Here is a 20,185-nt window from a genome sequence, read left to right as displayed (position 1 = left end):
GGGCTACAAAAAAGACTTCTTTGCCAAACCTCCCTATTTAGACTTCTGAAATGATAGGGCAGGTGGAAACCACTGGCTGGGCAGAAGGCTGATGGCCAACACTTCAGGGCAGAGTAGGGCTGTGTTGGCATCTTTTAAGAAGTCGATCCTGAAAAACCTTTCTTCCATGGTCATTCCTATTTTTAGGACAGTTCCGCACCTCCAGAGCCTCTGCTATCCTTCCTTCCTTGAAGAGACAGTTGAAGGGTTTTCCAATGACTCATCAAATGTTCTTATATTTGTTTGGGTTTTTCCAACAAGGAGATTTAGTTTGGGCCTTTTAATTTTTTTCAAGCACATAGACATTAGGACAGGAGCACTGAAATATTTATAGGTATAATAAAAAGCATTCAGTAGACTTGATTATTTGCTCATATACATAAAAAGCAAACTGGTCATTGCCTCTGCCTCTAGGCTCTTACTTAAGTTAATGTAGAAGGCCTTAGAACAGATGAGCCACTGAAAGTGAGCCATTTATTTTAGCCATGAACTTTATTCTGTTGTTTGACATGAATTAGAACCCAGGAAACTTAGAAACAGTGTTATTCTATCCTTGGAGATAAAACACCCATTTTCCCATGATTTCAAAGGTTTTAGTCACCCACAAACATATGATCAAATCATTTTCAATAAATGCACCAAAGCAATTATAGGGGGAAATGAAAGTCTTTTCAACAATTGCTGCTAGAACAATCAGATAGCTCCGTGACAAAAAAATAAAAAAATAAAAAAAAGAGGAAGAAGAGGACAACAATGACCACCTCAACCATTACCTCAACACTGTCCACAAAAATTAATTTGAAATGTGTCAGAGACCTAAATGCGAAAGCTTAAACTATAAAAGTTTTAGAGGAAAATATCTCCAAGACTCGGTTTTTTAGTTCACAGAAAGTAATAACCATGAAAAACAAATTTATAAACTGATCTCTATCAAGTAAAAAACTTCTGCGCCTGGAAAGACAATGTTAAGAAAATGGGCAAGCCGCGGACTGAAAGAAAATATTATGACACATATATCTGCAAAGAACCTGTATCTAAAATATACAAAGAACTCCTAAAATTGAATACTAGAAAAACTAACAACCCAATTTTAAAGTGGGCAAGGGACTTAAAGAGAGACTTTGTAAAGGAAGACATAGAAATGATTAATAAGTACATGAAAAAGCGCTTAACATCAGTTGTCATCAGGAAAATTAAAATGAAAAGAACAAGATGTCACTATCCATTAGAATGGCTAAAAATAATTTTTTTGAATTAACACTACCAAATGTTGGTGAGAATCCAAAGCAACCAAAGCTCTCAGTTGCCCCTGGAAATGTAAGGTAATTCACCTACTTAAGAAAACTGGCAGTTTCCTATAAAGTATAACATGCATCTACCTGTTGATACATCATTTCCACTTCTATTTGTTTATCCAAGAGAGATGAAAACATGTTCACAAATTGTGTCTGCCAGTTTCCTTCCTCCCTGTCTTTATCCATGTCATTCCCTTCTGGAGTTCCCTTTTTCCTGTCCCCATCCCTGATTTCTGCATGTACAACCTTAAGGAATGTTCTGGATTAAGGAGCCTTGCTGGCTCCATTCCCTACAGGAATCTCTTTATCCTCCAAACCTCTTCGGTACTCTTTTCTATGTTTCTCTTAGAACATCATTTTCAAAATTGTATTATAGTTACATATGGTGCATCCCCATCTAATCTGTAAGCTCCCATCTGACATGATCTCTCTGTGTCTGATTTATCTTTGCACCCATTTGGGGCTTTACACAAGTTGTTTTGATCTAGTATTGAATGAGTGACCATATGGATACATATTCATCCTATGACATAGTGGACTTAAGGTGAGAAGATCTTGGTCCAAGTCCTGTCTCTGATCTTACTTGCCTCTATTTGATGATAAAATAACTGAATGACTGTAGTAGACTGTTACTATGGTGACCCTCAATAAACTATGCCATCTAACTTCCATGCCCTTGTGTAGTCCCTTCCCACATTGACTCAAGGCTTGGCCATGTGTCTTGCTTTGACCAGTGAAACATTAGCAAACAAAGTATTGATGAGCATGACACATTGGGGCATGGAGGAGGGGGGTTCTTGGACTGCTGGCTCCTGGCAGTCCTGAGCTGCCATGTAAAAACTCTGACTACTCTGCTGGAGAGACCAAGTAAGGAGGCCAAGTGAAGATAGAGAGTCCCTGACCCTACTTAGAGAAAAGGAGGCCAGCTATCTCAGCATCCCAGCTGAGCCTAGTCCAGATTACTGTTGCTTTAAGCCATTATTAGGTTTTGGGGTTTACAGGTAGGTGGGGGAATGAAGGCAGAAATAGCCTCTCCCTCTCCAAAAGGATGGTGGAGAGGGAGTCCCTTCTTTTGTGAAGAACGATATAATAGAATTGAGGGATTTGGAAAGTTTATGAGACCATTAGCTCCATGCCCAGCTCAGACACCTTTCCTGGACTCCCTCCTCTGATATAAGTGCCCATTTCACTTCTATCTATCCATTTTTGCTCTTTTAAGACTATATCATAATGTTTACATATATGCCAGATGCTAATCTATATGCTCTCGAGAGTCAGAATTATCTTATTCACCTTTTTCTCCCCAGTCCCAGCATAGTCCCTGGCATATAGTTGATGCTCAATAAATGTATGGGGCATCAGCTAAAAATCTGATGTTCTTTGGAACTGGCTGAAATCTGAAATATTATAACACCACCTCACTTAGAATGTTCCTTACCTTTTTGTCTTAATTTTGACATGGGGAAAACTGTAGAGATCATTTGATCATATCTCCTATTATGAGGAAACTGCAGCTCAGAGAGGGAAAGGCACCTGCCAGAAGTCACTCTGCCTGGTGCACCCTGCACCCATGTGTCCCTCCTGGTGTCCTGGCGTTCAGGGGCCTTCTCTCTTACACTTCCCTCCTGGGGACTCCAGGGAAGTAGAACCTACCAAGACTCCACCACATCACACTCCAGGGACTTAGCCTTTACAGAGGTCTTTATGTCTCGCTGAAAGAACATTTTCTTTAAATTGTGCCCATTCCTTCTTAGAGGCAGTTCCCCAGATTGTGCTACCGAATCCTAGAGAGGAGGTGTGGGGAGGGAGGGAAAAAACCTGCTTGCCTGGAGGTTTCTAGGCCTGGATGCCATAGCCCCCCCCCACCCCCAAGGCTGAGAGGGGGTTCCACCCGCGCTGGAGAAGGGGGGCCAAACTGACAGAGGGCGCCACTGCTGCCATGGTAATGAACACTGAGGCCCCTTTAAGGAATACTTTACGAAATTATTTTAATTGCTGTGCAGACCTTGTAACTTGACCCAGGGAGGTCATCTGTACTCTCTGAGAGAAAGCATTCCTAAAATCCCATTTAATGTGTGTGCGTCTCACTCCTGCCCTCATTCAGTTTCAGGCAACTGTGTGTCCCTATCAACGCCCCCATGACAGTGTGGGAAATAGTTTGTAGTGCTTTGTCCCGGACTCCCCTTTCCACTCTATTTTCTGTATCTCATTAGAATTTACAGCAAGTAGCTTTTTCTTTCTTTTTCTTTTCTCCCCCCCCCCGCCCCGCCCCGTCCCGTCCCCCACCCCCTGTGGTTGTGGGAGCGGGTCTGGAGAGGAGGTGCTAAGTTTGACTGGAGCCAGGAGAAATATTTAGAAGAGTATTTACCTTCAATTTGATCTAAACCCATCGTTCTCAAACTTGGCTGCTCATTGGAACCATCTGGGAGCTTTAAAACCTAATGATGCCTGGATGTCAGTCAGGGGTCTGACTTAATTGATCTGGGATACAGTCTGGGCATCTGGATTTTTCAAACTCCTCAGGTTATTACCAGGTTGAACACTACTGAGATATAGTCCTCATTTCTTTTTGTACCTTGAAAGAGTGAGACTCTGAGCTCGGGTCGATGGCCCAGGGGATGTGGCATCTGTCCCTTTGCAGCCCTCCGGTTCTGCATGGTCCCGAAAAATCTGCGCGCGCGACGACGATAAACAGGCGGCAGCGGGGAGGACGGAATGGGCGGGGCGGGTGGGCGGGACCGAGCCTTGTCCCGCCCCCTGCACGCCTATCGGCGCGCGGTGCGGGCCCTGACGTCACTCTTGTCAGGGCCGCGGCACATGGGCGGCCGGATGCGCTGAGCCCGGCGCTGCGGGGCCGCGGAGCGCGGGGGAGCAGCGGCGGCCGGCGCGGGGAGGGGGGTGGGGTGGGACGGCGCGCGGCCTCGGTGCTGGCGGGACGGGGCCACAGCAGTGCGGTGTCTTCCGCCCTTCTGCAGCCGTCTGCAAATTTTTTCTTTCTTTTTTGCAATTTTGAACATTTTGCAAAACGAGGGGTTTAAGGCAGGTGAGAGCATCCTGCTGGTCGCCGAGTAGCCTGTAGGCACTTGGTGCGCTCTCGGGAGACCATCTGCACTGGGAACCCGAAAGTTTTTTGCTTTTTATTTTCTTACACAGATATATTTATAAAGATTTGATTTTTTTTCTTCCCTTGTCTCCACCGCCTTGAAAGAGAGTACTTTTGGCAAAGGACGGAAGAAAAAGCCCAGCAACATTTTGGGGGCGTTTTTTTTTTTTTTAAAGAAAAAAATTTGAGTGCATCGCGACGGAGAAAATGTCCCGACCGCTCCCCCTGAATCCCACCTTTATCCCGCCTCCCTACGGCGTGCTCAGGTCCTTGCTGGAGAACCCGCTGAAGCTCCCCCTTCATCACGAAGACGGTGAGCGCTGCCCTCCTGGCCGCCCCGCTCTGGGAAGGGATCTTGGGATCCCTCCTTTGCCGGGCACCCCCACTGGCTTGCTGGAGCATTCCTCTCTGTCCCCCTGGCACCCTGGCCCTGCTTTGATGAAATAGAGGAGCTCACCCATCACCCCACCCCTCCTCTTCCTCAAAAAGGGGGGACGCCCTCTCTGAGCAGGGTTTAAAATAACGCTGGGGACCCGGCCCAGCCCCCCCGGTGTCTAGCTCCGCGGCACAGGTGGGAGATGTGACTTGACAGGTCGTTTCCTAGATTAAGGCTTATCCGCCCGCCGGGAGAAACCGCCTGCGCTAGGGCAGAGCTTCGCGGGTTTGGAAGGAGAAACGGGAAAGCTTGCTTCCTTACGGGTGGAGGCCTGTTGTGGGAGATCTCACTGCCCAGGCTGGGTATTGGGAGCGTACTGTTGTTTCTGTTATTGATTAGTATTTGGAACTCACGAGGTGTGAGCGGAGACGCGTGTTCTCCAGTGCAGGATAATTCAGAAAAGGGGGTGAGGGCTGAGGCCGGCGGGGTGGAGGGAGTGGTCTCTCGGCGGGAAGCCGTGCACGCCTCCAGCGCTGACACTTTCCCCGTGCGCTTTCCTGGTGGGAGGGGAGAAAGGAGCAGGCTCACGTGTAACCCGCACAGGAGCCTCCTCTGGCTTGAGCCTTTTCTTGGTAAGTCCCAAACCTTCCCGAGACAACCTTGGCTGGAGCAGGACAGGAGGGGGTCGTGCGAGGAGGCGCAGGATCTAGCTGGTGCCTCCAGGGATGTCATTTGGGGTTTTGTGATTTCTGTATCACAGCAAATCCGGACCGTGCAGTTCATGGTGTAAAGTCTTGGAAGCTCATTTGGCTACAAATAGCTCGGGAGTACTCCTATCTTCTTTCTTAGCAGGGGGACAACCTGTTGCATTGCAAGAGTTGAGGGGTTTGGTTCTTAATCTGCAGAGCGCAGTTTCCCTTTTAATTCTCCTTTAAGGAGTAGCACTTGGAAGGAAGGTGCTGCCTGCAGTCTTTTGCATCTGTGGGTGTTTTAAGTCAGATTCCTAGGAGATGAGACTGTAGAGGATTAGAATGGATGGCAGTGGAGGCTGCGATTCTCTGAGGAAGAAACTCAGAAACCAAATTCCTTAATCCCAGATTGCGCTGGCGCCTGAGTACTAGACTGGCAAAATTGTGAGCGCCGGTTAAAGACCTCATTGGCTGAGCAATACTTGCAGGTAAAAATAGCTGCGTACATTCTTCATAGGTATGTAGACTAACCGCCTTTTCCATTAGCTATGCTTTTGACAGGTTACATATGTTGTGTAATTCTTTTGAATCGGATTGGGGGAAGGGGAGGAAGATAACAGTTTGTATTAAAAAAGAAACTTTTGCAAAATACAGTGTAGTGCAGGGGCTTTAGAAGCAAACACATGTGGGCTCAGGAAATTGTTTTCTTTACCAACAGGAGACAAAGTCCTTCAAAGCACAGAGCCTCCATTTCTTCACTGTAAATGGAGCTAATTGCTATTTGTAGGTCGATGATGAGATTTTTGGAGATAATGTATGGAAAGAACTAGAAATATAGTAGATGCTCAATACATGGTTTCAAAGAAGATTGAAGAGTTCCTACTTTGCTAAAATTAGAATCACCAACTCACTGGCTTTCCAAGTCTGAATGACTTAATATTGTTACTGTAATGAACTTCCTGGATGCCAAATCATGCCTGGTTTTTGCCTATTTTCTTAAAAATCACAGCAATTGAATGTAATTGCAGGTGTTATTTTCCCAGTGTAGATTAAATTATTTGTCTCCTCAAATAATGCCCTGAATTCTGTGCTCTCTTGTTTATACTCTAGATTGGTCTATAGCCCTGTCCCAAGGACTAGTGCTTGCTTTCCAAAGTAAATAGGAAGATGTTAAAAAACAGGCAGAGATCCATGTCCTGCCTGAACTTTTAACTCTAGATCCACAAGAGCCAGCAGCCGGAGAAGAACCCTGGCATTTGTGACAAGTAGTTTTGTAGCAGCGGCCAGGAGGAATGGCAAAAAAGTGACACTTTCTATTTTTTAAAGTCCAACTTTTCCTCTTTTCCTGCAGCATTTAATAAAGACAAAGACAAGGAAAAGAAGCTGGATGATGAGAGTAATAGCCCGGCAGTCCCCCAGTCGGCATTCTTGGGACCCACGCTATGGGACAAAACTCTTCCTTATGATGGAGATACTTTCCAGTTGGAATACATGGACCTGGAGGAGTTTTTGTCAGAAAATGGCATCCCCCCTAGCCCTCAGCATGACCACAGCCCTCACCCTCCCGGGCTGCAGCCAGCTTCCTCAGCTGCGCCCTCCGTCATGGACCTCAGCAATCGGGCCTCTGCACCCATTCACCCTGGCATCCCGTCCCCGAACTGTATGCAGAGCCCCATCAGACCAGGTAAACTCTCGGAACCCTCTCCCTCCAGATGGGGAGGAGGGCGAAATGGAAGGCCAGGGTGGAGGTGGCATAAAGGTCTTAATCGGGGGACTTTAGCTCACTGTAAAAGAGGAGTCTTGTGTTTCACCCAGAGCAGTGGTTGTCTCACTTCAGTGAGCATCAGTATCACCTGGAGAGTCAGCTAAATGCAGATTCTATGGCCCTACCCTAGAAAGTCTGATTTTTCAGGTCTGGGGCAAGGGCCCAGAAATATGCATTTTTAACCAGCCACCTGAAAGCTGATTCAAGGACTTCAGTTTAAGGAATACCAAAGTACAGTAAACGAGTCGGATAATTCAGGCATCCATCTCATCTCCTGCCTCTTTTCCACATTCTCCAAATACACAGATCATAGGATCGTGCTGAATGTTTTGGGTAGACTCTGTAAGTGGCGGTGGTTTACCTACATTCATTCTCCTCTGGCCTAAAAGAAGGAAAAAAGAAAGTTAGGGGTGTGGGGCAGATACTTTTTTTCTTCTTTTCGTCTTGTGTTGTCTCTGATTGAGAAACTGAGTATAAAAGCAGCTCTCATATTAAGCATAGTTTAGCCTTTTTCAGCACCAGACCCCGTATCTCTCTCTTCAGTAATCCTACACACCAAATTATTCTTACATTTCTTTTCTTTTCTTTTTTTTTTCACTTTCATCTGTCCATCACACTTAATCCATTTTTATCAAAGCCTTCAAGGTCGCAGGTCAGCTGTAAATGGTGTTGAAATAGTACAGAAAAACATCACCCAAAATGACCAGTACTTCAAAACTCACAGCTACATGCTCAGATGTACACACAAGTTGAGGCGGCTCTGGCTTCATCCCTTTAGCACCCTGTAGTACAGTACAAAATGAACAGGAAGAAAGGCCATTTTATGTGCCCAGGTAACCAGGAACAAAGATTCACAGGTAAATTGTCGGGAAGGTCGCAGACCTGAGGCCTGTAGCTGCAGGGGAAGACAGAAAGCAGGACAATGGGAGACTTGTGCCAGAGATCATTTCTGAACTCCGTGTCCTCCGCTCGTGTAGAATTTCTGACACACAGAGCAAGATTAAAATGGAAGGAGCTGATGCAAAGGAGGAAGCGGGTTACCCCTGCCTCGATGTATTAATATTGGAGTTGAAGTTCTCTCATGCAAATCTCTCTTTGCTGGCCTCTTCTCTAAAACCTACTTTGAACTATAACTCAGGTCTACTGGCTGGAATAGAATGAAGTCTTAACCTCTGACCACCCCAGGAGGCTGCACAAGCTTGGGGAAACACTCTTTTATGTAAACCTAAGCGCCTGTTACTTAGAACATATAGTGCCGTTGTCTTCAATTTCTGCCCAGGAACAGACAACCAGCAAAGTAAATAACATTCGAAGTGGAAAATAACCAGGGAGAAGGGGACAGAGACCCAGTGAGAAGGCACAGTTATGCCTCAGTCGTTCTGCCCTGCAGAATGAGACCTACCACTTGGTAGCTGTGTGACTTTATAAAGTGACAACCTCCTGGAGCCTCAGTTTCCCTTTGTGTAGAATGGTATAACTTCTATTTGATTGGGTTATTGTGAAAACTAGAGATAATATGTATAAAGGGTCAAATGACTAACACTATTTTATTAATGAGAACAGTTATGATTATTTTTATATTTTTGTCAACTTTCGTCATTTATTTCACTCCCTCTCTTCTGAAATACCTTCTTAAAGTCATTAGGTACAGTATATAACTTCTTAAGACAACTATCAGGAGATTGGGACCAATAGTTATTGGGTTGGAGTGTTGTAACCCTAACACGACCAATTGACAGGTATTTCTCGATCCTCTGCCAAATACATACTATACCACGTTAGAAATAATGTATTTTGTCCCAGGAGGCATGCACATATCGGGTCCCCCACACCTCAGTTCCTATTGAGAATCAACTCTCAAGGTTTGGGCATCTGAGGTTTCCTTAAAAGTCATTTATCAGAGCTCATTAAAATCAGTATTCATCAGTGACTCTCAGTAACTTGAGATGCCTCAATCATATTTGCAATCCACAGCAAAGGACTCCTGAGTTTCAGTAGATGTCATTTGTTAGTTGTGGAGGAAAGAAAGGCACTAGGATCAAAGGGGACACTGGGATCTAGACATAAAGAAGATAAAAAGAAAAGAAAAAATAGAAATAAACTATTTGAATGTCTTTTTTTGATAATGGACACACACTTCAAAATATTCTTCTTTGACTTGAAAACTCAAAGATACTCCTAACAAAAAAAGGAAGATGGTGAAAGCTCTTCTTTACATACCAAATGTAGATAAAACAATCCTCTGCTGTTTATACAATGTTGGTCATTATAAAGATTATAATATGAAATAAAATTCTAGGGGATGTGGACTTGATGGGATGGTCTATCACAAGCAAATCTGATTGTTCTGTGTAATCACAGCGGTGAACAAAATAGAAATACCAAGTTAATCTTGAGGAAAACAAGTCCTCAGAAGGGAAGGGCACAAATGTAGCCTCGGGCATTCTGGGAATTGTGTAGTTTCAGTCTAGATCAGGATTTCACAACCTTGGCAGTATTGATATTTCAGGTAAATCTTTGTTGTGGGGACTGTTCTGTGCATTTAGAAGTTTAACAGCATTAACACACACACACACACACACACACACACACACACACACACACACACACACACACATAGCTTAGCTGTGACAAGTGAAAATGAGTCCAGTCACTGCCCCATGTCCCCTGGGGGCAAAATCATCCCTATTGAGAACTACTAATGTAAACTTTCGAATTGGACAGCAAAATACTGGGCTTAATTCAGGATCCTGTCACACACATAGATGCTTTTTACCTCTTGTAATGCTCTATGGCAGAATGTTCGAGATTATCAGGAGACATTAGGTTGTCAAAAAGAAATATGATGTTAATAAGGGCATAGTTCTACATTTTCAGTTGCTAAAAACTGAAAATTATCAGATTAATCAGATAGTTTTATTAAACATTTATTTTCTGCTATTTGCATCTTTCAGATTATGTTTAAGTAGCATTGTGTAAGTAGTGCTACCTGTCTGGTTGAAAGGACACAAAGCCACAAGGTGACACATTATGCATTTCTAGGTCTGCCCAAAACATGTCTTGGTATGATAAGGTGAGCATCCTTGTGAATTCTCATACTGTTTACCATCAATGCCCCAAACCCCCTTTTCTATTTTGTGCACCCGTCCTTACTCCTCTGTCTGAAGAAATATGCTTTCCTTGATAAAATAACCCAGGGATCCTTTGAAACCTCCTGTGGCGATGGGGTGATTTACTCAGCTTTCTGGGCTGACATCTCAGTGAAGAGAGAAGAGGGATAGTTCTTCCTGGATGCTACAGCCACCTGCTTGGTTGGGCCGCTTAGACACCTGAGGGGCAGCGTCCTGGATGCAGAGGTGCAGGAGTCATCCTGACCGCTTCAGTGCTTGCATTTCAGATGCTTTCAGAGGTGGTACTTGGGAGCGCTCTCCTGGAAGGACGGACTGGGTGCTGGAAAAATAAGGATCTGTTTGCCCTGAGAATTGAGCAATTGCTTTAAGGACAGCAGTCCCTTTAGGGAAAGTCATCTATAGCAGACAAAGGCAGACTTATTTTTAAATCACATGCTTGTAAAGCCAGAGTTGAAAACGTTTCCTCTGGTGGTTTTTCTTTGAGTAGCTTGGGGGTGTCCTAGCACTGTTAGACCCATATTCAGCTGAGAATTGAGAAGGCTCTCTCTCCAGGTCTGAGCACAGAGGCCGGGTTAGGATGAAGGCTGGTTACAGAGTGGAGCGAAAGCCTTCCGTGTGGCGGTGTGTGGGAACAGGAGCGCATCAGTGGGTGGCACAAGGAGAGCAGAGAGCTGGGGGAGAACCCTGAGTGCCTTTGCGAGAGGGAATCGGTCTTTCGTTTCTGCTGACCTGCCCTCGTGGTAAGGTTTTGGTGTGGAAGGAAGATGCTGGCCGTGTCATCTGAGTGCTGACGGAGGGGAGGCCTGTGCTCGCGGTTCTGGCGTTATGGCAGGTCCTGCTGAGACACCAGCATTCTTTTGCCTTTCCCAGCCTCCTGAGGTGAAGCTTCAGCTTCTCCCTCCCCTTCAGGACAGGCAGTTCATATATTTTCCCATCCAGTATATTGACATGTCTGCCGGTTGAGAGCGCCGTGATTGATAGCTACTATGCGCCGTGCCTCAAGCATTTTGGAAAAGCATCAGGATCAAGGAGATCATGAAGGGGGAGAGAGTCAGCTTTGTTTCAGAGGCAGGTAGACTTTTTTCTATTTCTTGTAAGAGTTTATCTTCACCACCACGCCCTGCAGAGAACAACAGCCTTGGGATTGGTATGGGAAGCAAGGCAACTTGGTGGTTAAGAGCATATGCCCTAGACCCACAGTTCGCTTCCTGGACCCACATTGGCTGGCTTTGTCTACTCATCAGTAGAATGGAGGCTATAAATATTCTCTCTGCCATGGGGTTTTAGCAGGGTTAAATAAGATAACACGTGACACAGGACGGCACATTGCGGGGCACATGAATACTTAGTGCCTGAAACTGCTATGATGCCAGTGGCATGGGAGTAGGGAAAAGATGACTCTGTTCCTGACCCCTGTTCTTCATTTGGGATTTATTTCATCCAGTCCCTTTCCTTCTTCAAAAATAGGACATGCATTTTCTTCCCAGCATTCCCAGTCCTTATTCTCTGTAGCCTACCTGACTTTGCTCCTTCCTTCTGGGTTAGGACAAGGCTCTTCCCCAATGTTAACCCCGCAGCATTGTTTCTGGGTTTGCGCCTCCTGTTCTGCCAGTGTCGGAGACAGCCACTCGCACTGCTCGCTGGGTGCCCAGCCCCCCCTCCAGCCCAGCTCTCGTGCGAGCCCCGGCAACCCTGGCTGGCTGCCTGCGTGACCGTGTGCTTCAGGCACGTGGCTGTGCCCTGTGGAGCTCGCCCAGTTCTGGGAGGTGTGCCGGCTTGCTTCCGCCACCGCGGCCCCCGCCCCCGCCCCCCCTCGCTTCTCTTCCCAGGTGAACCACAGCAAGTGCCAGCAAAAAATCGTAGCCCTGACCCTGGCCTGAGAACGCTGAGCCCTGCATGGCAGTTCATATCCCAGGGAAAGCTGCTGTCTCCGGCGCTGCAGCCAGACCCCACAGTCAGCCCAGAGGCCCTGTCCTCTGGACAGTGCCGTGGGCAGGATTCCTGCAGGCCAACTCCTGCCAAGGGTCTTGGCAGAGTCTTTTCAGTTCAGCATTGTGCTTACCAGACTAGAAAAAAAGCAATATAAAGACAGAAGTAGGTAGAGGAGAAGGAAAGAGGTGGGGGAAGCAGGAAGAAAAAAGCCTCGATAACATCCTAATGTAGAAAGCCAGGGGATGAAAAGACAGCGGTGATTTATTAGGTTTCTCAGAAATCTCTCTTCCAACCAGCACTAATCACTTTTACCCAAGAGTCATTTTTTATGTCTCAGCAGTAAAAATAGAGGGAAGAAGGAAAGTAGTAAGGGAAGCAATAAGATTTAAAAAACATTGGAAACAAATGTTTGAGAGAGGGACAGGGAGGTGCAGAGTCTCTATTTGATTCTATAGTGGAAATGGTTGAGACTGTTTTTCATTTATTGTAATATTTGGTATTCCCTCAGCAAATGTCTCGACCTGAAGCCACTAAACCATTGTTTTGGAATAAACTTAAATCTCCTTAAGACACAGGTGCCCACTGGCTCACCTTCTTCACAACATCTGTCAGAATGTCCTATGTTTGTGACACAGTTCTGTATGAGCAATATAGGAATGATTTAGACAAACAAGCCCGGATGTGAATCCTGACTCTGTCATGCTTGCTCATGATCTCGGGCAGGTCATTTAAATGATCTGAGCTTCTGATTTCCCATCTGGAACTTTGGAATAGTCATCGGACCTGCCTCATAGGATTGTTGAAGGTCACGTGAGCCAATGCACATGCAGAGTACTTGGCATGGTGTCTGGCACACAGGAAGTGCTCAGTGACGGTTAGCTGTGGGGAGAGGTGTCCTCACTACCATGGGACCTCATTTGTCACAGAGGGACCTAGCACTGGAGTCTCCACATTTTTCCCTTTCTAGCCAATTAAGGCCTCTGGTCAGGGATTTTGAGTTTCTCGTCTGCTTCTCTGCCTAGTCTTGCCTGCCCTCTTAGCCTCTGAGTTTTAGGTAACTTTGGGTTGCTACCTGTAACCTTTATTCATTCCTCTTTGTTCATGAGATTAAAAACTCAAACAAACAAAATGCAGTTCAAAGAAGTTCTTGATTAGAAGGTTTCTCCATGACATGTTTGCTAGAAAGCCAGTCAATGTTACCATTGCAATTTTAATAATAAGCATTAATAAGTAAACTTGAAGGCAATATAATGACCTCAAGGGTAAAAAAAAACTGTAAAGTCATGTTACGATGCTGGGAAAGGAGAAAGCTCTACAAGCAAGACTTTACACGAGCATTCTAGAATATTGATTCCTCCTTCCCCAAATGGTCCTATAACAGGTAAATCCTTAATCTTACTGAACTTTCGTGTTCTTATCCACAAAGTAAATTCTTTGTTGGTTCTATGTGAGCTTTCCAAAGCTAACGTGCATGAAGGGTTCAGCATGGTGCCTGTACACAGTAGGCCAACCTCCACCAAAAGCCAGTCAGTTACTTTTCTCTAGTAAGTGATATGGAGATTGGAAAGCAACAGAGGAAGTTGGAGGAGTGAGAGGCAATGTGGACGGTCCCCAGAAATAGCATCAGCTTTTGTTTTGTGCTGTACCCAGGGGAAGACAGACAAGGGTGCGATTTGGCTGCCGGTCTCAAGGAGACGACAATTTAGAAAGGAAGATAGACTTTTAGGTGAAAGGATGAGTGACGGAACAAACAAACTAGCATGTTCTTGGAGCCAAATGATGGGTACATGGAGGCCTCTAATACCTACTGAAAAGATTATGAACGTGAGTAAAAACTTAAACAAGGGAGCAGTGCAGACAATAAGATCTGCCAGACCTCACAGGAAGCAGCCAGGGCCCGGGGCAAGAGTGCCTGGGACAAGACTTCTTGGAAGGTTGGACCTTCTGTTGGGCCTGGAATGAGAGGTGCTGGAGCCAGAATGGTAAATGGGCCGAGGTGTAGAGGCAGGAATGCTCTTGAGGTATATGGAGGACAAGGTGTAGCTCCAATTTGACTGGTACAGAAAATTCAAGTGAGGGAGTTAGGGAGATGAGTCTGGAGAGGTAGGTGCCAGTCAGGGTGGCAGCTTCGTGAATGCCAGGCTACAGAGCTTGAACTTTATCCAGCAGGCAGTGGGGGGCCACAGAAGGTTTCTGAGTAGGGAAGTGACATGTGGACATTTCCACTTGGGTTCAAGGTTGGATCTGAAACATTTTTAGATACTTCACAATAGTTTCCTCTGGCAAACCGGGACTTCCTTATTATTATTGTTTTGAAAATAAATACTCTCTCTCGAACATCAAACAGCTTTTCAAAACACAATGTTCTTCTAATGATCTAGAGAAAGTAATTCAAAAACACAGGGTTTAGGTTTCACTTATAAAGCCCATAATTTTGGTGATTGGGGGAAACACTCTTTGGCAAGGAAATGATTTGAGGGATTTGAATGGTTCAGAATTTAAAAGTCTAAAAGCAGGCCTGGTCTCATAGGAGTAGAAAAATAGATTTTAATAAATCCAATCCATTAACATTCATCACTTTTAAATTCTTCTATTTTATAAAGCTTAGGAGGTTTGCACACAAGTATGTCGTACTGCTTTCTATGAGCTTGTGTGTGCACACTTTTTTTTTTTTTGTATATATGTATGTGAAAGAGAATGAGAAAGACGCTTTAATGCCTCAGTGATACAAGTGGTACTTGCTTATAAGGATTACCTGCAGCAGTAATAGCAAGCTAAAAATACTTCGCTAAGTTTCTGGCCAGCTTATTAATTTTACTCCTGAGAGACAAAGGAATCATTATTACAATTTTGCATTCTTGAGTCCTGACCTTGTATTTGTAGCTTCCCTCTTCCCTGAAACTAGAATTAATTGCACATCGTGCCAAGATATGGTGGACACAGGGTGCACGTGTGTTTTGTATTGGAACTGCTGCCAGAGGAAGGGGACTTTGTGGGAGGAGACAAACTCTGGGGGAAGGGATAGGGGGTCCTGAGTGCGACGTGCATGAAGTGACTCGCTCAGGTATCCTTGAAATCTGCTCTACATCAAGCCAAGATTGCAGAGAGCTGGAGGAGTTGTCATAACTCAAACCGGTTCACTTAAATAAAAAATAACAGTCAATGTGTGCAATTTCACCTCCAGCTATGTATAGTAGACAATTACAGGAGTGTTGGCAGAACCGAGTGTCTGTTGGGGGAAAACTATACAGTACTTGTTTCTGTTAAATTGGCTTCTGGTGGATACACACTCCACGACTTAATGTGAAAATTCCTAAAATGTTTTCCTTCTTTTCCAACTTTAACAAATATCATTACCGTCTCAACTCCCTACCTTTCCAACTCATAGTGGGAATCCAGCCTCATTTTCAGCTCCACTGTCATTCAAGGTTCCTAAAAGTTTTGTTTTTAGAAGTTTAATCTAGGATTTTTTTTTTTTTTTCATTAATGGTTTTGGAAGAATGCTTTGGAATTTGAGGTCTTACAATCAGAGATGGCTCATGACTAATTAAACCTCTTTCCCTCTCAAATCTTGCCTGGGAGACCCTAGATTCCTGAAAACAATGATTGCATGCTACAGAAAGATGCTCAAGGGAGCTACAACACTAAATCATCTGTGACAAAATGTTCTCTCAGAAAGTGGGATTGCATAAATGGATCAGCAGAAATGAGTGCTTTGGCAGGAACTCCTTGAGTGAGGAAGAACAATGCTTTCTTTTCTAATTAGTTCTGGGTAGCAGTGTGCATGCACTCCTTTGCTGTGGAAGCCAGGCATGCACAGTACAGCAGAGGAGGAAGGTCTCACTGCGGTTCTGGAAGTGCTTCTGCACTTAACGGAAAGAGTTAAGCAAGGCAGTCCATTCATGCACGGTAAATGCCTCTTGAATTGAATTGTTTGAGGAAGGATGCCACCAGGCCCTGACCAATGGGAATCCATGCTGTAAACCAGATGAACAAGATCATCTAGATATGCAGTAATCAGATTACCCAGAACAGAGACCGCACTACCCCAAGATATGAAGAATCCTTCTAAGGAGAGTGGTAAACAATTAAACTCCGTCTGCTGTAAGGATTGAACAGAAGACTTAATTCACCTTGGAATGGATTCATTATGCTGTGGGTTTAGTATCACTAAAGGAGATGAGGGAGGGTTTTAGTAGAGAAATCTTAAAAAAATAAAGAAAAAAAGAAAAAAAAAGATCTCAGATCCAGTCAAAATAATATACTTTTAAAAGACCAAAGTCCACTGAAGGATTTCTAGAGGAAAGAATAGATAATATAAAATGTAAAGATAGAAATAAAGCCTTGTAGAGTTTCTGAGAACAAGAGAAGATAAATTTGTAGAATTGACTTTTTAAGAAAGTCATAGAATTTATTTTATTGCATGTGATTTTTTTTTATGTTAATATGCTTTCCCGGAGGAGGTGGGTGCCTTTTTTTCCTAGTAGAATCTGAAATGTGTTTACTTCAGATGGCCAGTAACACCTGAATGATTTTTAAAATATTTACATCTATGTCAAAAAATCAGTATTTTTAACATTGTAAGTAAAATTTACCCAAACATAACAAGCCATTTCATGGTATTTAGTTATTATTGGATTCCTTAGAAATTTGAAGATGAATGACAGGAAGTTTCACTATTAGAAAAACTAGGTATAAAGGAACAATTTACTTTACTTATATTCTGTTTCTCTTTTTACCCAACAAGTTTGCCTGACACTAACATTTCATTGATCCAAATTTCGTGATCATTTGATCTCGAATTGATTAAACTGAAATTATTACCTTTCTCTTTTTTAAAAAAGAGATTGCCAAACACATTAATTATGCAAACGTAATTTTAGGAGGCACATTTAATTTGAGGACAAAATAGGCTTTCAAGACCTTAACCGTGTGTATATCAATTTGTGTTTTAGTCACTGTATATTAGCGAATCGCAAGCGCATGTCTGTCATTTGACATTTCAGTAATTCGAGTTAGTATTCCCACCAAACTGCTGCAGTTGATCGCTGTCTTCCCCTCCCCCACTTGCCCCACCCCGCCAAATTTTCATGTTTTTAAACTTAAATTTTTATATCATATGGTATCAAAAGAGCACTTTTGTTTTATTTCCCTACCCTCAGAGAGGATGTCATAGACCAGTCTCCAAGGATGGTGGTTTTCTCTGGAATTTTACTAATGAAATAATCATCTCTTAGAGCAGCTTCCGCTCATTCTTCCCTTCTCCTCACCGGTGGCCACACTACGCGCCGGCCAAACCTCAGGCCTCGGCTTAGATCTTGGCTCTGCCGTTTACCAGCTCTGTGACTCTGCCGTGGGGCTGATAATATCTGCTCCAGGGGATTCCCAGAGGGGTCACTAGATGACATATGTAAAGCACATAGAACAGTGCTCAATAACTGAGCGGTAGCTTTCATCACTTTTATTTGTAGTCTATGATTACTATTTCTTCTCTTCCTCTGCTGCTGTCCTCATCTTAGGGACACCTGAGTAGGAGCACAGCTTGTGCTATAGCAAGGATGGCCTGGAACTGCTCCCCACCTTTCAAGTCATTGTGGGAAAGAAGGGGGAGTAAAGAGGCAGAGTGGTGAGCATCCCGTGTATTGATGTCTGTGAAAAGATGTGCTCGAACTTGCAACGTCCTGTGACAGTGCAACAGCCTCTGTCTGTGCCTGAAAGACCATGGGTGGGTAAAGGGTTAAATGGAACTTATACATCGGGAGTCCCCAACTCCCAGGTTGCCAACCAGTACCAATTTGTGGCCTGTCAGAAACCGGGCCTCACAGCAGGAAGTGAGTGGCAGGCAAGCGAGTGAAGCTTCATCTGTATCTGCAGCCGCTCCCCAGTGCTAGCATCACCGCCTCAGCTCCACCTCAGATCATCAGGCATTAGATTCTCATAGGAGCACCGGTCTCTGGTGCCCAGAAGATTGGGGACTGCTGTCATACATGCTTCCTTTAGTGCTCTCAAGCCTTTCCAGCGTGCTGTCAGATTTGCGACTGGGGTTTCTTCTTTTTTCTTTTCGGTGACACCTTTGGGTCATGACGTGGAGGACTGACAGCCCCCCTGGTCTTTGGCGATGTGCTGCCGAGCAGGGAGAGGCGGGGCAGTGAGTCTCCAGCGGCAGCCAGCTCCCTGGCCTTCTGTCCCCCTAGTGTGGCTCTCTCAGACCCTTCCTTTGCAGCTCTCTCACGAGATGGGGACGTGGCAGGGATGTCTCTAGACAGGAAAAATGAATGCTTCTGCTGGAGCGGAGTTTCCAGAAACATGAGGAGATTGACAAAATGAAAGTAAATTATTTGGGGGGGGGGGGGAAATGTGTGAAAATAGTTTTTAGACAAAGGGAACAACTAAGAGACGATTAATTTAATAATTAGGATTAACCTGATATGACTTTATTTTCAACCAGATTAGGAATGTGTAGTTCTTGGCATGAGTCTTGATATAGTATGTTGTATACTCTACACATATGGGTAGGGGAAGAATAAAGCTTTTAAAGGTACGTAGACCTGTCTTAAGGATAACAAAGTACATGAGCATCAAACTAGGCAAGATTTTCTCCCTCTTGAGAGGAATGTTTGATTCCAGCTAAAGCTCCCTCAGCATTTTTACATCCAATCAAATATCTTTGAGTTTTATAAAAGAGTGGGTACAGTGCTCCTAATTTTAAATCAGCCAAATATATATGAAATCATAGCAATACCCATTACGTGTTAAAGCAGAGATGGTGCTGAGCACTAATGTAAGAGGCTATAGGAAATCAACTCATTAGAAATGATATTGGGTCCTGGAATTTAGTCTGCTCCCAAGAGGATTGAATGTTGCAGATACATTGCCAAAGTATGTTTTTTATTTTTTTTTTCTTCATTGGCCCTTTCATTCTGATTACAGGCAGCTTAAAAATACATTTGGACATGTCTCAGTGGCCAAAAACCATGGAGATCAGGATGAAATCATTTTCAAGGCAGAAATAACAAGCTTTCATAAAGATATTCAGAGAACATCAAATAACATCAAAAGATCACTATCAGATCCTTTAGTCACTAAACTAAACTGAGTTTAAAGTCCAAGGGCTCCTCATCATACCTTGGGCAAGTCACTCAAATTCTCATCCCCTCGTTTCTCACCTGGACCATGACAGCCTATTTCACAGGATTGTCATGAGGGTTAAATTACACTAGATGAATGGACCTGGGACTGTGCCTGGTCGGAACGGTAACTCAATTAAGTTTTAATTCAGAGTGAGACTCTGGTACTTAAAGACCCCTTTTTAAAATGCAACTGTAATTCAGTCTTTGGAGTCTCACTTCCAGAGTTCTGAGTTGCTGGGCTGAGTCTTTGCAAGCTCCACCATGCTTCCTTAGGTACACGGGAGAGAGATCTCGTTAATAGTCCCAGCTATGCTATTAATTAGAAGCATAGCCTTAAGCAAGTCATCAGCCTGTGGTTCTTACTTCTTCATCTGTACAATGGGAACAATCTGTGTCCTTCTAATTTATCACTATGTCATAATATAACATAAGATAGCCAGTTAGAAAATTGGCCAAATAAAATTCCAATCAAATTTTAAATTGGGTTAGCATTATTATTTCCATTGGGTTTTAGGTGGCAAGAGAGGAAAACATATAGCAACAATTGCAAGGTAAGCCGTTTACCAAGAGCCTCAGGTTTTAGAGCTGGTTTGCCAGGATTGGGTTGTGTGTCCCTAGACAGGTCAGTGAGTCTCTCAAGGCCTCAGTTTTCTTATCTGTAAAGCATGAGTGCTATTTTTAGCTCTGTGACTCTGTTCAAAGACTAACATTCAAATTTTAGTGTA

At 44.1% G+C, this 20,185-nt stretch overlaps 1 protein-coding gene across 4 annotated transcripts in view; it reads left to right on the top strand.

Moving 5' to 3' along the window:
- The first annotated feature begins 4,181 nt into the window (after positions 1–4,181).
- HLF (HLF transcription factor, PAR bZIP family member) overlaps positions 4,182–20,185 on the top strand; it is a 63,966-nt gene continuing 47,962 nt past the window's right edge. Inside the window, exons 1-2 of one of the 4 annotated variants that reach the window (XM_016154783.2) lie at positions 4,182–4,750; positions 6,854–7,186. In XM_016154783.2, coding sequence (XP_016010269.1) covers positions 4,645–4,750; positions 6,854–7,186 — 439 coding nt within the window. In that variant the 5' untranslated portion in view covers positions 4,182–4,644. Of the gene's footprint in view, positions 4,751–5,316; positions 5,446–6,853; positions 7,187–20,185 lie in introns of those variants that run through there. The other 3 variants (XR_004951485.1, XM_016154779.2, XM_036223397.1) reach the window with 3 other exon arrangements.

This window comes from Rousettus aegyptiacus, unplaced genomic scaffold, assembly GCF_014176215.1.
Source record: "Rousettus aegyptiacus isolate mRouAeg1 unplaced genomic scaffold, mRouAeg1.p scaffold_m13_p_6, whole genome shotgun sequence".
NCBI lineage: Eukaryota > Metazoa > Chordata > Mammalia > Chiroptera > Pteropodidae > Rousettus > Rousettus aegyptiacus.
The sequence above is the reverse complement of the archived record's forward strand: the minus strand, read 5'-3'. Positions and strand labels throughout refer to the sequence as shown.